We start from the raw sequence: 19331 nt of genomic DNA on the forward strand, positions 1-19331 counted from the left end.
GTCTTAGCAGCGGGGAGGCAATTAACATAATATGCCTGTCCTTTTCTAAAATATACATAAGCAATATGGCAAACCAGACCTTGGAGGGAATACAAAGAGGCAAGAAAACAAAGTGTGGAGGGCAGCGGAGGGAGGAGAAGTCAAACTGCAGGAAGCAGGCAGGATAAAGAGCAGAAATAAAAAAGGGACTATGGGGGACACTTCAGAGATACTCCCCTCACCCCAAGTCCTGTTTTCACCTCACAGACAAGGAAAATTCAATTACCATTGAGCGGCAGCTAAGCAGGCCTAAACTAAATAAACAATAAAGGTCTATTAACATTCAAATACAACCAATAAATAAGCCTGCCTTCACACGCACAGCCAATATGCTTACTCACATAAATGGTCAGTGAAAAAAAAAAAAAAGAAAATCTACTTGCTGCATTACCTATAAACAACCTGCTTATGTTCCACTGTGGCTGTAGTCTTGTGGATTGATGCCACACTGAGCCGTGTTATTGAGCTGTATAGCACAATATTGATCTTAATAACGTTAGTAACTTCTCCAAATGAAATACGTCTTCAGGCAAACTGATACAATGCACAAAAGAGCTCATTTGCTAGATACACACAGGAAGATATTGATGATGAACAGGTGATCATTGATAAAAAAAAATAAAAATAAACAGGAAGACAGCATTAAGCAAAGAGTACAAAGAAGGTACAAGAGGAAAGTGTGATGGATGCAAGAGGAGGGAGGAGAGAGCGCAGGGAGCCATTAATACAGACCACATTAATCTCCGAAACAAGGCCAAAAAACCCACAAATTACCTTCCCATGAAAATAGAAACAACCCGCTCAGACCTGCCAAGCTCACACAATCAAGCTAACCACCATTCTTCTCGTTTCTCCGCCCTCTCCTCATAGCTTTGTTACTCTGGCCAACTCCAAAGCTACAATCTCGGGCAGCGAACCTCAAGCCCCTTGGTAATTTTGAGAATGAATAGAGAGTGGGATGAGACCGGGGGGGGTGGACAGGTTGTATTCCGAGTGAGGAGCCGACTATGATAACACTTCACCGTGAAGTGAAATGAAAAGTGTGTATGCGAGCGAGTATGAATTGGACTGAATGCACAAACGCTAAACAGCCAAATTACAAGGACAGGTATCTTTTGCTTACCCTGCAATTTTATATAATTACCTGCTGTCTGTGAGGGTTCTTTTTTTTTTTTTTTTTTTTCAGCAAAATGCATTAGCAACGTGTTTTCTGATTCGTGACCGAGTGCTTCGTTTCCTTCTACTTGTAAACAGAATGTTTATGGGTTCACATGCGCAGCTAATGAGGAACTGCTCCGATTGTCAGGCTGGAAAGGATTGTGCCAAGAGGATGTTTTTACGGCTGGTGACTCCAAAAAAGGGACCATGAAACCTGAATTAGCTTTTGACTGTTGAAGCGGGCATTTATAAATCTGAGTGTGTTAACGGTTGTTAAAAGTCGTCTGTGGCTCAAAAGACCGGCCGTTACTGTGCATTTGAATATTTAAACAGAAAGCCCGCCGTTGGGTCGTTGTCGGTGGGAAGGAGTAGTTGTCACTAACCACGAGCTCCAATCAAGGCTAACAGCTAAATTAGCTTTATGTAGCTTCTCCAAGCTTCTTCAATTGACAGTGATACCTATAAATTAAATATTTTTCGTTAAGCTGCTGGCGTGGCTACAGGGATGGAGATGTCGGTGTGTCAGTTGGTCGGTCGGTCGGTCTAACACTTTGTTCCAGACCTGAGTATTTAAGGAACGATAGGCTAGATTGCCATGACATTTGGTACAGATATTTATGGTCCCCAGAGGACGAATCCTACTCTACTGATCCTCTGACTTTTTCATCCAGTGCCACCATGAGGTTGACATTTGTGGTTTGGAATAAAATATATTATTGAATAGATTACAATACAAATTGGTATAGACATTCATGGTCCCCTCAGGATGAATCGAAATAACTTTTGACATGACTTTGCATTTAGCTTTCAAATTGTCTAAAACTTTAGTTGTTGGATGAATACTTGCAAAACTTCAGACATTTCAACACACATTTAGCATGCTAACAGGCTAAACTAGCATGGTGAACATGGTAAACATACCAACTAAACAGTGTGTTTGCATTCTGAGGTTAGCATTCAGCTCATAGTGCTGCTGTGCCTAATTACAGCCTCCCAGAGTCGCTAGCATGGCTGTAGACTCAACTGTCCGGACCCCAGTGAAGCGCAAACTTTTGGTTCTTGGGTGTTCAATGCCGACTTAAACCCTCAAAAAACTACAATCAACCGGAATATTGCCACATCCTACCTCATCCTAAAATGGTCAAAAACATGTAAGACTTACGGAGGTCATGACGGGTGAGTACAGACTGTCCATCTCAGCGTCCTGCTCAGTCAGAGCAGAAGGTGGCAGGAGGACCACTCCTACTTTCTGCAGGATTGATCTATAGAATAAACACATAACTAGTTTGATTTAAGAAGCTTGAAGTGATGATGCATCTCCGCACTGAGTTTCAAATTAAGGCTGGCCTTAATATGGTGAATGAAAGTGATAAATTCAGCATTTTGTGTCTGGCAAAAAGTGCTCATGCATTATTTGTGGGGGAAGATACCGTTTTCTATGTGGGTTGTGTGTGTGTGAGACTATACCTTATGAAGGAGCTTCTAATGTGGAGGGGACAAACGGTGTATGGGACTCTCAGGTTGTGACAGAAGAGCACCAGAGGGATGAGAGCGCAGTCCACGGCACTCTGACGCACGTACACATAAACCAGCAGAGATCCCTGCATTACAGAAGCAAGCTTTGGATAAACAAGATTATTCACATTGCCATTCATTACGGCAAACGAGGGTGGAATGTGCGGAGGTGGCGCATGGGTTAGGAGTGTGTTTCGGGCGACTCATATTCCATCAATATTATAATCAAGCTCCACAGGCTCCAGATTGCATCAGGAGAATGGAAGAAAATAGACGGATAATTTAAAAACAGCAGACATCCAGAAACTGTACAATCTTATTATTTTTTACACTGTAATGGTTAAGAAGGATCCAGGCAGAGATTACAGTTGTACGTGGGGAGTATGTTGAAGTGACTGCAGGAAGTGTAGAGGTTGACAGCATACTGTGAGTGTTTTGTTCAAGGTCAGCAGCAGCTCTATCATTCTGTGCAGAATGTGGCCCTTTATCTGTTGAGTAGCATTTTTCTCCCAAATACAAACGTGGAAAATAAAATGAGAGGCTACTATCACAAACTCAATTATATATCGAGTGAATTCAAGGCAGGCAGATAAAACATGATTGTACTTCTTTAGTGGATATGATTGTGTCCCTTCAATAAAAATAAAAAAAGCAATAAGGTCCGCAATAAAACAAAAATAAGTATTCAATATATACTCCTTTTGAAGCCATGATAGAAATGGATTAAAAATGAGACTTTTTATATATTTTTTAATCTATCTGGCAAACCAATCCCAGCAATCTCAAAAGACGCTCAGTTATCATATTATTATTATTATTATTATTATTATTATTATTATTATAAGCATCAACAGAATAATGTCCAGGGTGGATTTGCCTTCATTTACGTAATAGACTGCATTTCAGTGAGATCTAAACTAAAGCCATAGTTCACTGGATTCATTCACGCCCATCATGAACCTCTACACCAGCAGCCTCACTCAGACTTATTTACTTGCATGTATTTAGTCAACCATGTAATTAGAGTTGTGTAGTCTTCTGTAAAAAAAAAAAAAAACGGACAATAATGAAGTATAACAAGGAAAGAGAGAGAAACTTGAAAGTTTTAGCTATTTTCTCCTCTTCTTTTTTTATAGACTTTCAAAAGTAGTGGTACATTGACTTCACTGAAACACACCCTTGTATTTTTTTTATCTTGAAATGTTTCGGAGGGGATGTGCACACACAGGGCTGTAGCTGTTCACCATCTCATTAAGATGGCTGAGCACATCCTGAGTGTGGATGTGTGCGGAGCCAAAACATCATGCTAGTGTAAATGTCTAAATACAAATTATGCTTTCCATGTTTTGCGTGAAGAGTCGACACCCTTTGGGGGCAGCAGTTCATGCGAGCACATTTAATCATCTGTGAACAACATTAGTGAGGCAATTCCGTCTGCATATGTATGTGCGTGCTTGTAGATACTTGCACCTCTTTTGAGGCTCTGTGCAAAGCTGGCAGATGGTTGAGGTTAACTTGAATACTGCCAAACACGGAGGAAAACATCTTCAGCATCACCCAGCTCAGGAATCTAGCCAGGAGACATGTATGGAAAGAAGAGGAGAAAAAAAAAATTAATGACAGGAGATAATGAGAGCGGGGACACGATGTCCACAGGGGAATAAGAGACGGATAGCTGTGAGAATAAGAAATAGCCAAAAGGGGCTTCTGCAAAGGAAGTGAGGATGGAGTTGAGTGAGACAACATGTAAACAAGATAGATAGATGGGAGCGCGACAACGTGGGGAGAAGAGGGATAAGGTCGAGAGAGAAACTGATGACATAGGGAAGAAGCAAAATGGAAAGCGATAAAGAGGGGGGTATGTGCGTGAGGGTGACAGCTGTAGATAGAGACGGAGGCAGAGGCTGTGAATGAGGGAGAAAGGAGGAGGGGGAGAAGAAAGCCAGCGCAGATTTTGAAGAGATTTTGAAGAGATTTTGAAGAGATTCCTGCGAGCGGAAGACAGCCTAAAAAGTTAATTTAAAGCCACGAGTTTCCCCAACCTTTCTCCAGACATTTGAAAGAAACAAATACTTTTTTTGTGGCAACAGGAGCAGGGCTCTTAAGACCTGACAGAGTCATAGCGCCCAATTTCAATTTAAAGTACCACACGCCTCACTTTCAGCGGGAGCGATCGAAGTGTGTCGTGTGTCCTCCGCTGCCCGTGGACGAGTTCATGCCTCAGCAACCGACAGTCATCCTAAAGAGCATGCCGAGCGCCTGATGGATGGTCATGCACCAGTGGGTACTTCTAAAACATTTGCAAGCTGACAAACATCCAACATGTCCAGCAGTAAAGTGTGTCTCTTCCAGGTGGCACCAGGTTGTAGAAAGCAGGGCCAAGTATTTCTGTTCTTTCTACTGTTGTTTTTTTTTACTGTTCTGTTGTAGAGTACCCAAAATATAGGAGTCATTTTTGGGGCATCCAGGGTCCCAGATCTAAATGTCCTGTTCATTTTCTGCACAGACAATGTTACATTTTGTTTTATCGAACGATGAATTGTTCCTGAATTTGCTACAGCTACAAATCTCCGCACTGACTGTCAACGGCAGCTGATGTCCTTGTGTTACGGTGCTTTTAGGGGATAAGGCTGGCAGTAGTCTGTACTTTTGTTATTGTCAACAAATGCTGCGAAAAGACCCAAGGCCAAAAGTCTCTCTCTCTCAAAACATTTCAACTTCTCGCCTGTCTGTCGCTCTCAGTCCCCAAGTCCATTTGTTCTCACTGAAGACAAACAAGTCTGGAATATAAACTCCTCTGAAACAGCTGGGAGCTGTAGTTCTCAAACACACATCACTCTAACAGTCACGGCAGCAGGATGGTGTAGGAGTCCATGTTCATTAGAACATGGACTCCAACAATGTGGCTCAGTGATGCGTTTTAATTTTTTTTGGACAACAATCAAGGTCTGTGAAACAGAGGATTAAGCTGTACCACGCTTTGTATGTCCACATAATAAAAACACTTCAATAGATCCATTCAGTGTGGGTTTTGGTCTGTTCATGGCGTTTGTTAACAACAAGAAAAACACACAGAATATGACCAGCTTATCCTTTACTGAATGATGTGGAACAGGGTTTAAGGGAAACTAGAATTACCGCCTCGCAGTTGGATCAATTGCCAACCAGTCATGTTGCAATTAACAGCCATGCCTGTCCAAAATGTCATCGCTTCATCATTTTATCCTATTAGACATTTGGGTGAAAATGTCATAATTAGCACATGAATTCTTCAGTTTTGGACAGAAACGTGTAGTGAGGTCCCAGGGACCTTTGACCATCAAATACTAATCAGTTCATCCTTAAGTGCCACATTTGAGGGAATTTGCTTAAAGTGTTCCTAAAATATAGTGTTCACAGGAATGGTCCAACCCAAAAACTATGTGTCGGAGCAGGCGACAACGTAATTTTGCATAAATGAAGTTGCTATAATTTAAACTTTTAGTGTCCTTATATTATCAAAAAGACTCCAGTGTTTCTATTTTGAGGAAGATTGATGAATAATAACAGAAGGCATTCCGTCCCATCTAAAAGAAATAAAATGCTGTTAGCCAGATCCCAGTGCTATTTAAAGATTACATCAACAAGCGCATGAGCGTCACTTTGACAGCGACTCGCCAACAATGGAGCTCTGGCCACGCTCGGCCGTTTTGCTGCTCTTAGTGTGAAGATAGCATTAGTGTGTTTATGTTTCCTGTTTGTTTTCTTGATGCTGCCTTGCTTGCTAAATGAATTCCCTCCTCTGGGACAATAAAGTTACTGAACTGAACCTCACAACTCTATTTTCACACCGACGATAGAAGAATGAATCCTATTGTATTTCTTGTTGCTTCTAAGTGAAACGGTTGCTTAGTGCAGCTTTAAATCAATATAGAAAAAATATTTTTATCAATAAATAAACAACAATCTCTGAACCTTGCCCTTTGCCCGTTGGCACACACAAACAAAGAAACACACACACACGCACCGCAAGAAGCCAGGGGAGATGCAGGTGTTAATGATGGGGAGGAGTGGTGAGAGGTGGTTGAGCTGCCCTCGGCTGTCTCCCCCCTCGGGCGCTCTGTGCTCTGCTGCGAGCGCCTCCTTCACCCTGAAACACATGGTCACAGGACAGCAGGGTGAGCACATCACAAAGCCTCTTCTTTGCTACATGCAGACAAACACCCGCCTTCCAGTGAGACAACAACAACACCCCTGAGTAAAGAGGTCAGGTTACATAAAGGCTAAACTCAATTACACCCAAGGAGAGAAAACAAGAGATACCAACAACAGATGACAGATGGGGAAAGTGTGCATTCTCTCTGCCCAAGATGGCGTTCATTTTCTGTATCTCTGTTTGCGTCTCTTATCTCCTCTCCTTCTCTCGGTTTCCCTCACTCTAGAACTGCAGGGCCCCCCCGTTTCATTTTCTGTATCTTTGCCTATCATTTATTTACTCTCTTTATGTATCCCCCCTCCTCCTCCTCCTCCTCCTCCAGTACCTGTTGCTCTGACAGACTCTCTCCAGTCTGTTGCTAACAGGGCTGGCGTAAATCTTGCACCCACTCACAAACAGCACACAGCACACCCTCCGCACCAGCCAGCCTCGATACCTGCGATACAAAAAACACACACAGAGGCAGAGATCGTGCATGGGTGAGTGCGTTTTGGGGCCGCAGCGGTTCGGATGTTTGTTTGCCCGAAATGCTGTAGATGTCATCAATACCTGGTTTGTGTCTCGTTGACGCTCAGCAGGTTCTGGAAGCCAAGAAGAGAAGTCTGTCCGAGCTTCTTGCTCTACGCCACGACAGAAGAGCACACACAGACAGATGACGTGGGCGTCAAGATAAACCCAGATCTAATTCATTGGATTAAAAAAAAAGGCACATGCAGCCTGTCCCATAGAGGGGGAAACAATTCATCGCTCTCCATTGGCTTTGTATTGTGTGAAGGTCCCTCTTTTCTGATTTAGTCTGCTCAAAAAGCTGCAGTGTGGTGGGATGCACTAATAATAGGGTAAAGAACCCAGAACTACGCTTTTATAAGCTGCCAAATCGAAAACTGGAGGATACAGGCAATAAAAAGTATTATTGCCTGTGTCCAAATGTCTCTTTTAAGCTAACTATCTTTCTATTCTAAAGAGTTTGGATGGTAATGTTATTTTTATTGCTTTACCTGTATCTATAAATGCTGCTGTAGTGAAAAAATAAAGTATTAATAAATGAATAAAGAATTAATAAAGTATCTATCTATCTATCTATCCATCCCTGTAATACTGTGGATGCATCAAAAAGCTGTGCAGTATTACGTTTGCAACTACAGTAGCTCGCTAACACATAGCTAACATTAGCTTGCTGACTTGTCCGATTGTCATTTGAATTGCCATATATTATAAGGAGGGTATTAATCATTTTAGTTATCAACTGCACCTCAGGTAGACATAAGGTGGCAGAAGAACCCTTCGACTTGCTGAAATCTGATGTTTTTAGTTAACTACATGCATTTTGTTAGTGTTTCAGCCCTTTTCAGAATCTCTGTGAAGTGTCTTTAAATTCACTGAAGCTTAGGCCATCATGTATGGTCAGCATACATTCAGGCAGTGCATTGAATGTGTTGGATGGTATAGTCCCCTCCTCTCTCTCTCTGCTCTACGCTGCACTCACCAGACTCTCCGGGGTGCACTGGTGGCAGCACTGGCCAACAGTCGGTCGGAAAATGCCCAGACAGGGAGGCACCGTCTTCAGCTTTTTCTTGATCTTCATTTCCCAAGACAACTGAGAGGGAAAGATTCAAGTACAAAATGAACAACACAAACTGCAACAACAAAGACTGCAACAACAGGTGTCTCTATTTCTAACCCCATGTATACCAGTCAGGGCAGGCTAATTAACAGGAAAACTCCTCCTGGAGACGACGCCTCTCTAAAAACGTTTCAGCCTTATTTCGGGTCTGTCAGACTGCATTAGTTATAGCTAGTTTGGTGTATGTGGTCATTTATGAGGACTGGACTTGCTCTCTCTAATTCTGAAAAGTACAAGCCAGAGATGCCCGATAGATGTTAACATGCACTTCACCAGCATTGGTCTGTTTTCTGCAGAAAGGGTGTTGCTTACGATTAAAGGTCACGGGTGAAATCTGATTCCCGACCTGCTGCATTTATCCACAGATTCACATTTGTTTTTTACAGTGCAGGTAAACATGTTCTCTGCTCTCTACCCGTGTAACCCGATATCTCCCGGTCACCTGGTTCTGACAAGCTGACAAACAGAAATGGCGTATTTGATTTCATCAGCTCTTCAGAAATGTAACGGCGCTGGTAAAAAAAAAAAAAAAAAAAAGTCTTTGCTCTTGATTTCATCACGAGTTTGTTGTGATCTCTGTGTCGCTGTGATTGGGTTAACTCTGAATCCAAGGGAGCGAGCAACTTGCAGCGCTGTAAATATTAATACGGGGCCCATATTAGACCCGGTCTCAAGCAATCAGTGCACATCAGGTATAAGCAGCACGTGTTCTGACTGTGTACTGTATACTGATCAGACTTCAGGTCTCCTGTAGCATGTCGACTGCTGGTCAGTTGTACAGATATCTGTGTTATGCAACGTTACCCATTAATTATCATGCAGCGTGTGCGTGTGGGCTGTTACTGCGCCTGAAATGAGGTGTTAGTTAGGATTCAGACTGATTACCCTGTTTAGCCTAAATGAGCTAATGAATCTCCTGAAATCAATAACACTTTCGAGGTTGAGCGATGATGATGGATTCCAGTAAACAGAGCAGCTGACTGAATTAGTGCTTCGCCAAGAAAGAGGTCGATTTAAAAGACAAAACATTACTGTTATAAAAAAGCTTGGATGTCATTATAAAATATCATACCAGTGAGAAGGTATAAAGGAAAAAAATAGCCTTGAGGGTCCCAGGATAGAGGGTGTCGAATGTAACGTAATAATCGGCACATAATGACGTCACCTATTGGTTTGTGGACTGCCATTTTGAAGCCCCAAGTTTGGCATTAAGGCCGTCGCCATCTTGGTTTCTTGCAACCATGTTTGAACTGCGGGGGAGGGACGTATACGGCTGGTAGCGAGCAGTCAATCAAAAGGTAGCCCCGCCCTAAAGCATACCCTTGCTTTATGGTCTATTTTACTCTAATTAGGACCATAATTTACTAAATGAAGCTTCATGCTGTAATGAAGAAGACGTGAAACTAGAGATTGGGACCATAAACTCTATATATTTGCAATGTTTACTGAAGTGAGAAGTAGAGTAATTTTCTGACTTCTATACAATCGACTTGTTTTTGCAACCAGAGGAGTCGCCCCCTGATGGCCGGTAGAGAGAATACAGGTTTAATGCACTTCTGCATTTACTTCACTTTTCAGAAGTGGAGGTGAGTGTCGAAAACATTTAAATTATTACATTATGCAGAGTTATTGCATTATGACTTGCTAAAATGTGTTGATCCGTGAGGTTTTGAGGTGCTGGTAGCCTTTTGAACTCTGGACAGAAACAGCTAACCTGTTTTTATGCCAATCGCCTGCAGGCTCCGGCTCCATATTTAATACAAACACTGACACGAGAATGGTATCGATCTTCTCCTTTAACGGCAAATAAGGACATTTCCCAAAGTGTTGACGTATTCCTTTAAAAATAATAAAAATAAAATCCCTTCACTCTCTGCTGAATGAGTATGATTCACTGATAAATCACATCCTGCAATTTGGAAAAACATCAAACGGAGTGAATCACATGTGGCCGTGCATGTTTCTCTTGTGATTGTGAGGAACAAAGACTTTGAAATCGGTGCACATGGGGTGAAGTGGGAGATGTCAGTGGGAGAGAGTCATGCAGGCAGTGTTCTTACAGCAGGTCTATTTTGTTGGATCGGTGGAAGGATCATGTCTTTGTCTTTCCCATCATGCGTCTCTTGCACCATGGTGAGCCGCCTGCAGACTTCTACTCAGCGTCCTGGCAGAGAAAAGATTGGAGGAAACGAATAGATTATACAGTGCAGTATGGGTTGTTTGTGAGCACATGTGAATGTGAGTGGGCCGTCGTTCTTTTTTTTTTTTTTTTTTTAAGAGCTTTACAATACAAGACCAATTTTGTGACATTTCAGAGGGCAGTGCTTTCAGGAAAAAAGCCTCTACTCTCCAATTTTAGGAAATAAACACATATACACTCGCGCACACAACATCTCAGTGTGACATTAAATATATTTTGTCCTCTGGTCGTTTGGCAGGAGAGAGCCGGTAGCCCTCACCGATCTATCACCCTGTGCCCCACAGCTACAATTTCACCCATCTAACCAGCACTTCTTCCCCTCCGCCATCCTCAATCCTCTCAAATCTGTACCCTTCCCTTCATTCTGTTCAGTTAAGGGAAAGTCGCTTCTTGCTGCCAGTTTCCTCATTGTTTCCTTCCATTTGACTTGTGGCAAACTTTCCTTTTGAAGTTGTGTGCCGCCTTATGTATGCAGGAAGGAATGAAACAAGGACAGAACTGCCAGTAAGAGATTAGAGATTGAGAGGAACTCGAGGCTGTCTTTGCTCAGCAGCGTACAGGTGGAGCGGGGCAAACACTCACCGGTGGGTTATAAATCATTAAGCAGGGTACACAGCCATCAGCTGAAGAACAGCCTCTTATGTAGCCGATGCTGTGTCCCTGTGCCCGCTCGGAAACACAGTAATGAGTTGGCATCATAGGTCGCAATGTGATTTGATCGAGCTTAAATAGGTTACCTAATTGATAGAGTTGACTGTGTCTGAGCTCAAATGAGTAATCAGAGATTACGGTGGATTTAATACAGATCAAGAGGCAGTGCGTGCTGGAGAAAGCTACGGCAGTATAAAAGACAGGATCCCGAGAGAGCCCCCCCTTTAGTTCTTTCTAAGGCTTTGTTTCTGCTACAAAAGAAACGGGACGCAGACTGCTGTCATGCTGTGACACAAACTCTCTTCTACTAAATCTTCCTGTGGTTACAACAATCAGATTCAGGAGTCTCGTTAGGTTCAGTCCACATTACAGGACTGGGTATCGCGTAAACAAAAGTACGATGCCAGTAACAATAGCAGCGCCCTTAAAGTGATACCGATACCAACTCATACTTGATCCGTCACATAGATCATAGCATAATTATTATCATCATCATATCATGTTCATATCATGATGATTAATTAGTTCATGAAAATATTATGCTGGAGCCTTTTGTTAAACACAAATACAGAGTGTTTGTTTTACCGCTGAAGGAGCCTGTAGTTACTGATTACCTTCTAGTCCTTGCAGCTCGAAGGCAGGGGTCGAACGGTAGCTTACAAACCGGGAGGCTAGAACAGAAGAAGTTGGTGTGGTGATGCGTTACCTAGTAGGGAGGTCATTTTTTTTAAATAGGGGAAAAAGTTTGGTTGTACTGGTCAGTTACTTGTAATATAGTTTTAAAAACAAAAAAAAGAATCGTGCTATGATCGTGATCCAGCCTGAAAAAAAATGTGATACATCTCTGCCATATCGCCAAACTCTGAATGTCAACACGTCTTTGGGTCCCCAGGTACACACCTGCCAAGTGTGAAGGAGATCAGAGGGACGGTTGTTGAGCTATGCGCAGAAAGCACAAACATGCGTACACACAGAGATTCCTTGCTTTAGAGTCACATGGGACACTTTTCTTTTGCATCTGTGTCATCTACTCTGTTAATCCCACTCTGCCCCATTAACTTTGCTAATTAAAATTTAAGCCGTCCCCGTTGGGAGATGCTCCATTTCAACTGGCTCAAGTTCCCACATTCATTACCATCTCTGGTGAGAACAAAGGCTTCGCTAGGAGGGTCCCAGGGCTGCTGCGATGCATCGCAGGTGCAGAGTGACGGGGGAGACGAGGCAGCGGGACAGGTACGTTGTTAAATTGTAAATTAAACAGCCGGAGATTCGGCAAAAGGCTCTGATAGGGTTATATAAGCGACTTGCAGAGGGAATACAAGGAACGGCTAGAGACTGCAGTATGCTGAGTATCTAAGAACAAAGAGTCTCCTTTTTCCCCGACAGTCTTACCCGTCAACAACCAACAACATAATTCACACACCGACGCCTAGGAACATGACAGGTATCACAAATCGGAGCTACGCGTTCCTCCTCACAATTTATGCTAGCTTAGTTCATCCTACGCCCACGTTAATTGATCAATTATAGTCTTTAATTAATATGCTGTAGTTTGCTAATGTGATAGCCCAATAACTAAGTGGGCCCATGATGAGAAGAAATGAAAAATCAGAAGGCATTACGAGCTGCCAGGTCAGATTAGATTGGAATTCATTTTAGAGCAGCAGTCGAAGAGATGGCGGCTGTCTATTCCCGAAACTGCTCAGTGATTATATACACGCGTGGACAAAAGTGTTGGTACCCTTCCGTTAAAGAAAGAAAAACCCACAATGGTCACTGAAATAACTTGAAACTGACAAAAGTAATAATAAATACAAATGTACTGAAAATTAACTAATGAAAATCAGACATTGCTTTTGAATTGTGGTTCAACATAATCATTCAAACTAATGAAAATGGCCTGGACAAAAATGATGGTACCCTTAACTTAATATTTTGTTGCACAACCTTTTGAGGCAATCACTGCAATCAAGCGATTTCTGCAACTCTCAGTGAGACTTCTGCACCTGTCAACAGGTATTTTGGCCCACTCCTCGTGACCAAACTGCTCCAGCTGTCTCAGGTTTGAAGGGGGCCTTCTCCAGACTGCATGTTTCAGCTCCTTCCACAGATGTTCAATAGGATTTAGATCAGGGCTCATAGAAGGCCACTTCAGAATAGTCCAATGTTTTGCTCTTAGCCATTCTTGGGTGTTTTTAGCTGTGTTTTGGGTCATTATCCTGTTGGAGGACCCATGACCTGCGACTGAGACCAAGCTTTCTGACACTGGGCAGCACATTTTGCCCCAGAATGCCTCGATAGTCTTGAGATTTCATTGTACCCTGCACACCCTGTGCCAGATGCAGCAAAGCAGTCCCAGAACATAACCGAGCCTCCTCCATGTTTCACAGTACAGTGTTCTTTCCTCTGTATGCTTCATGTCTGTGAACATAGAGCTGATGTGACTTGCCAAAAAGCTCCAGTTTTGTCTCATATGTCCAAAGGACATTCTCCCAGAAGCTTTGTGGCTTGTCAAAATGCATTTTGGCAAATTCCAGTCTCGCTTTTTTTATGATTTGCTTTCAACAGTGGTGTCCTCCTCGGTCGTCTTCCATGAAGTCCACTTTGGCTCAAACAGCGACGGATGGTGCGATCTGACACTGATGGACCTTGAGCTTGGAGTTCACCTCCAATCTCTTTGGAAGTTGATCTGGGCTCTTTGGTTACCATTCGTATTGTCCGTCTCTTCATTTTGTCATCAATTTTCCTCTTGCGGCCTCGTCCAGGGAGGTTGGCTACAGTCCCGTGGACCTTAAACTTCTGAATAATATGTGCAACTGTAGACACAGGAGCATCAAGCTGCTTGGAGATGGTCTTATAGCCTTTACCTGTAACATGCTGGTCTATCATTTTCTCCTTAGCCTTCTGTGGTCCATGTTCAGTGTGGTACACACCATGATGCCAGACAGCACAGTGACTAATTTTCACCCTTTAAATAGGCAGACTGACTGATTACAAGTTTGAAGACACCTGTGATGCTAATTAGAGGACACACCTTAGTTTAACATGTCCCTATGGTCAAATTATTTTAAATCCTTTCTAGGGGTACCATCATTTTTGTCCAGGCCATTTTCATTCCTTTTAATGATTCTGTTGAACCACAATTCAAAAGCAATGTCTGATTTTCATTACATTTGTATTTATTATTACTTTCGTCAGTTTCAAGTTATTTCAGTGACCATTGTGGGTTTTTCTTTCTTTAACGGAAGGGTACCAACACTTTTGTCCACGTGTGTATATACAGTTAGTTAAGACTTTCCTCATACAAGTTCAGATGCCAGGATAGTGGCCGAGTTTCTATTGGAGAGACCTCAAGGTCTAAACAACACTGAGGCCTTGTGTAAACATGGCACACAGTGTAAAGTGAATAGAGGAACAACCACAGCCACATCCTGTATTGTTTGTGCCGGATGACATTCAATAACCCCAACTGACAAAAATTTGAAGAGCACCACTGCCATTGCTCACCAAATGGAATGTTTTTTATATGTCACTTACAGCAAATTCAATTAAAAAAGAGCCACATGAAGGCAAACCAAGGTCGATATTTTCACTCTGTGTGTGTATTTGATTCAGGGTCAAGAGGGAAATGTTGCACATAAACTTTCTGAGCTGCAAAAGGCTAATTAGCCTAAAGACCTGTGGATGAAAGGCAACACCCAGGAAAGAGCCGTATTCCATAATGGCATCTCCATCCAGAAGGCAAAACAGCACATGAGAGCAATTGACAGGATTTATTGGCTTTGAGGAAGGGTTACTTGTTTTGCTGCTATTCAACAATAAAGAACAACGTGGTTTTACTTCTTTTTTTTTTTTTGCTGGCAAATATCTTTTCTTTCATCCCAAAATAACAGTCTAGGGTAAATAAATGGAGGAGGAGTTAATTTTATTATTGCAGGACGACCCGGAGCTTTACTATCCGTCCCAAGGAATATTTTACTTGGTCCAAGGAGGTCAAAACATCTGGGTGACAAATCAAGCAGTAAAGCTACTGTGAGGGATTTATGATGCTGGAAATCCATTTATCTTTGTTTAGTTTAGTCAGTGACGCTTACGGCTAAATTACCGCAACTTCATCGTCGTCGTCATCACAGCACGCAGGTATTGGTTTCTTAGTAAAAGAGATTAACATCAATGTGAGTCAAATGATCGTGGAAATTACCAATTACCAGAAAATCTGTAAGAAATGTCAAGATTGCGCAGTCCTGGAAAGCAAGGAGACGGGCTTCTTTGTAACACTTAAACCACAGGTTACCACAGGTCAACAACCATTCCCTTGGTTACATAGTGTGGTGGAGGAACAGCTCCAGCCAGCCTGTGAGGACAATTACACGGAGGATCTCTAGGTTTTTTCACAGACAAGGAATCCTTGCCTTGTTGTATTGGTGCATAAACACAATAAGTGAAAATGAAATTAAACACAGAATCAACGAACATCACAACAGAATAAAAGAAAATTACAATAAAAATATGAAAAAAAACGGCTATAAAGATAAGTAGCATATATATCTGAGTTAAAAATCAAAAAGGAGGTGCAGTTTTTAGAATGCGCCCGTGACACGATTATGAGTCTTCTTGAACGAGCCAATGGGGAGCGAGGGTTGTGCTCGGCAGGCAGATGGACGCCACAGGGACATCGACGTTAAGGCTTTTATTTCCAGGCTGCAGGTAAACCAGGCCATTCCAAAAGAAGGTTGATATGGTAAACACGCATGTATGCACCCGGATGCCTCAACTGTCTCCGTTTCGTTACACGCACGCACGCACGCACGCACGCAGAAAATCAATCGGTGAATCAATAGCAGTGGTGCCACAGAGTATCATTGATTTCCCAGAACAAAAGGAATTCTTTACCTTCCACTCTTTACCTCCACACTGCTTTTGCTTTAATGTTTGTAGGAAATCCTTATGCAACACTGACGGCCAACAATGAAACTAAAAGGCTCTTCACACTCTTACAGAACTATGACTAATTTGACGATCTACTAGCTGTTCATTTCTATCTATAAACCACTTAATCCTCTTTTATTTAATGAAAAACAGCTCCTGCACAGTGTCAACATTCATGGACCAATTATTAAATAGCTACATTTTGCCTGACAAAGGCATTCGTTTTGCTCTACCAACATTAAGCTATTCAGTGCATTGAGCATGAGAGATGACAGCGTGCCACAGATGATTTCTGTTAGCTTTACTTGTCAATTCATGTCCCTTGCACTTGTTTGTTTACAGGTGTGCAAAGAGCAATTTTCTTGTGTGACGGTATTTGTATTTATTACAAAAAAATCTACACCTTTAATATTTTTTCTAGAGACGTCCCACCCCCTTAGCCACAGTCGCCCCATATTATTGCCCCGTATACTATGCACTACAGACTCAAAATGTGTGCCATCGCTCATCACACTTTGGTGTGAGTAAACAGCAGTATGCGTCTTTAGTGGGACACACTGATCTGAGCTGTAATGACATCGTTACTTCCCGACAGCCTCCTTGTCGGCTGGAGACGTGTAACCATGGTAATCCGTGCCAACATGTGACCAAACGATGATTTGTGAGAATCATAAAGTCTGAACTAATTTCTTTAAAATCCTTGCAAAGTGGAATCTTTGAAGCGTTAATGACGTCATAGAGCTTTTCATTGATTGTAACAGTGAATCCGGCTCCTTGCTCCTTTATTTCAGTGTCTTCTGGCACGATGCCGGAGGATGTGGTGGTTCATTTTGATCTGTAGCATTCACATTCTATCTTTATCTTTCAATTGTCAGGCTGGTGTGTGCGAGGCAACCAGGAAATGACCCAAATGCAGACAATGCAGCCTGACTGAGATTTTCATGGTACGATAACCACCTCAGAAAAATATCAAGTATTCACCATATTACATTATTGTTATGATCATGATGATGATGATTATTATCATTATTGCCACCAGTTACAATGATCCTTAAAGGATTGAGAACAGAACTTGTTATATAACTGAAGCATATTAGTTTACATATTAGCAGCATATTAGCTTGTTAAATTAACTATTAAATGAAACATAACATCCTAGAATTAATAATTAACATAAACTGTAGGTGCACAGCCAGACTGCTCCGGTCTGTCCCTTTATCTCTCTCTCTCTCTCTCTCACACACACACACACCGACAACTTCAACACAGCGTTATACCAGTGTATTAAAATTAAAACCCTTAACAGTTCAGGAATATGATGCTGGGGTGATCATGCATGAGCTTACAGGCCGTTGTAGGTTCCAGGGTTGAGGTACAAGTAGACAAGTGAGCAGGCAGACAGGCAGCGACAGGTGAGAGCGCATCGCAACACAGACATCTGATTAAATTGAGGCTATAAGTGTAAACGCTGCAGGGCTAATTGGGGAACGAGATGCAGGTGAGGAGGGCGGCAGGGACAGCTGGGCAACTGCAGAGCAGACGAGGGAAGTGGGAACAGGTGTGTGGATGGAAGAGGCAGTCTGCTGATGGAGAACGGAGGGAAAGTCTGAGGCCATGTGAGGGAAAGTCCGAGGCCATGTGAGGGGTGGATGGATGGAAAGTGGTAATTAAAGGGCTTGGGGTAGAGGGAATGTGGCTGGGGACACGGGACGAAGAGACAATAAGGGGCTGGGGATGTGAGCGTGTGGCTGAAGAGAGTGACTGAGACTAATCCGAGGGTTAGAACAGAGCGAGCGGCGTGATCAAAAAATATTTAATATTCACACACTGACATAAGAGTCACTGTAGAACTGGGTTGTTGTGGCGCTTTCGTGCTCGAGCCCCAACGGTGTCTGGATTCCATTTAGCTGCTTCAGTTTCAGGGTCCTGGTATTGTGTGTGCTGCCTCACTGTCCCACTGTCATCACTTACTGCGACACTTGAATGGAAATCAGACATTTTTAGTTATAAGTAACACTTTTGCTTTTCCTTGTACGACATATCAAAATGTCTGCCGGCACCAAATCCTGTTATGGCTGATATTTTAGAATCTGTACATTTATTATTGTCGTTTGTTTTCAGCTGTGGTTTGTTGTTGAAATATGATGTCTTTGTCCCCTTTGGGTGACCCTGCAAATCTAGTTACAAAAGACAAGGCCCAGACAGAGTGATAAAAAGATCAAATGTTTGTGTGAGAGATAATTAAAGAAAAGGGAGAATAGCTGTGACTTCTGACGTTTCTTTCATGAAAACAACATTAAAGCGTGCGCAAAAAACTTTACCCGATTATGATTGAAGGGCAAACAGGAGGGGGGAGAGATGGGAGGCGAGGCTCGGGAAAGAGAGAGATCAGACTGTTTTCCACTAACAGGATCTGATGGTAATTACACTGATCGTCGTCTTTTTGACTCACAAGATGTGATGATAATTACGCCGATCACCGAGCCGTTTCTATCCGATACTGTGAGATAAAAAAAAAGAGGTTTCTACCTCGCACTGGATTCACAGAGAGGGTGCTAATTACACGTCAGACACCCATCATCTCTCACCCTTCACACCTCCATGTTACTGCGTCTCCGCTACCTTAAAACAGGTTTTCATCCATCCCTGTCAGCCATGATTTTTTTATTAAGCACTGTGGGATACGAGACACCTGAGCCGACCTGCCACGGTGCAACGGGTTGAGGTGGAAAGACGAGAGGCGAGACACCTGCAGCTACAGCTTCACCTCAAACAAATATGGAAGCTGTGAGCTACATGAACACCTTCACACATGCAACGTATTCAAGCAAGTGGCGAGAAATGTGAAGAAAAACAACATGATGCAACCTGATGTCTTCTGCAAACTGGTCCATTTGGTCATTTATTCATGAACCAAAAACATTCAGGAAGCGTTGGCAGCTTTTATGCAATACTTGAGCGAGCGAGCGAGCGCACACACACACACACAGTATTCAGACCCCTTTAAATTTTTCACTCTT

General features: G+C 42.5%; 1 protein-coding gene across 3 annotated transcripts in view; it reads right to left on the reverse strand.

Annotated features, from left to right (window-relative positions):
• gpat2 (glycerol-3-phosphate acyltransferase 2, mitochondrial) overlaps window positions 1-19331 on the reverse strand; it is a 122350-nt gene that overhangs the window by 16941 nt on the left and 86078 nt on the right. Inside the window, exons 1-10 of one of the 3 annotated variants that reach the window (XM_031856516.1) lie at window positions 17658-17718; window positions 11997-12053; window positions 10592-10695; window positions 8394-8504; window positions 7457-7527; window positions 7233-7343; window positions 6719-6841; window positions 4183-4282; window positions 2665-2798; window positions 2360-2459 (exon numbers count right to left, since the gene is read on the reverse strand). In XM_031856516.1, the coding sequence (XP_031712376.1) occupies window positions 2360-2459; window positions 2665-2798; window positions 4183-4282; window positions 6719-6841; window positions 7233-7343; window positions 7457-7527; window positions 8394-8504; window positions 10592-10663 (822 nt within the window). In that variant the 5' untranslated portion in view covers window positions 10664-10695; window positions 11997-12053; window positions 17658-17718. Of the gene's footprint in view, window positions 1-2359; window positions 2460-2664; window positions 2799-4182; window positions 4283-6718; window positions 6842-7232; window positions 7344-7456; window positions 7528-8393; window positions 8505-10591; window positions 10696-11996; window positions 12054-17657; window positions 17719-19331 lie in introns of those variants that run through there. The other 2 variants (XM_031856518.1, XM_031856517.1) reach the window with 2 other exon arrangements.

The sequence above is a fragment of the Anarrhichthys ocellatus genome, unplaced genomic scaffold, assembly GCF_004355925.1.
Source record: "Anarrhichthys ocellatus isolate YVR2014 unplaced genomic scaffold, GSC_Weel_1.0 scaffold17, whole genome shotgun sequence".
Lineage (NCBI taxonomy): Eukaryota > Metazoa > Chordata > Actinopteri > Perciformes > Anarhichadidae > Anarrhichthys > Anarrhichthys ocellatus.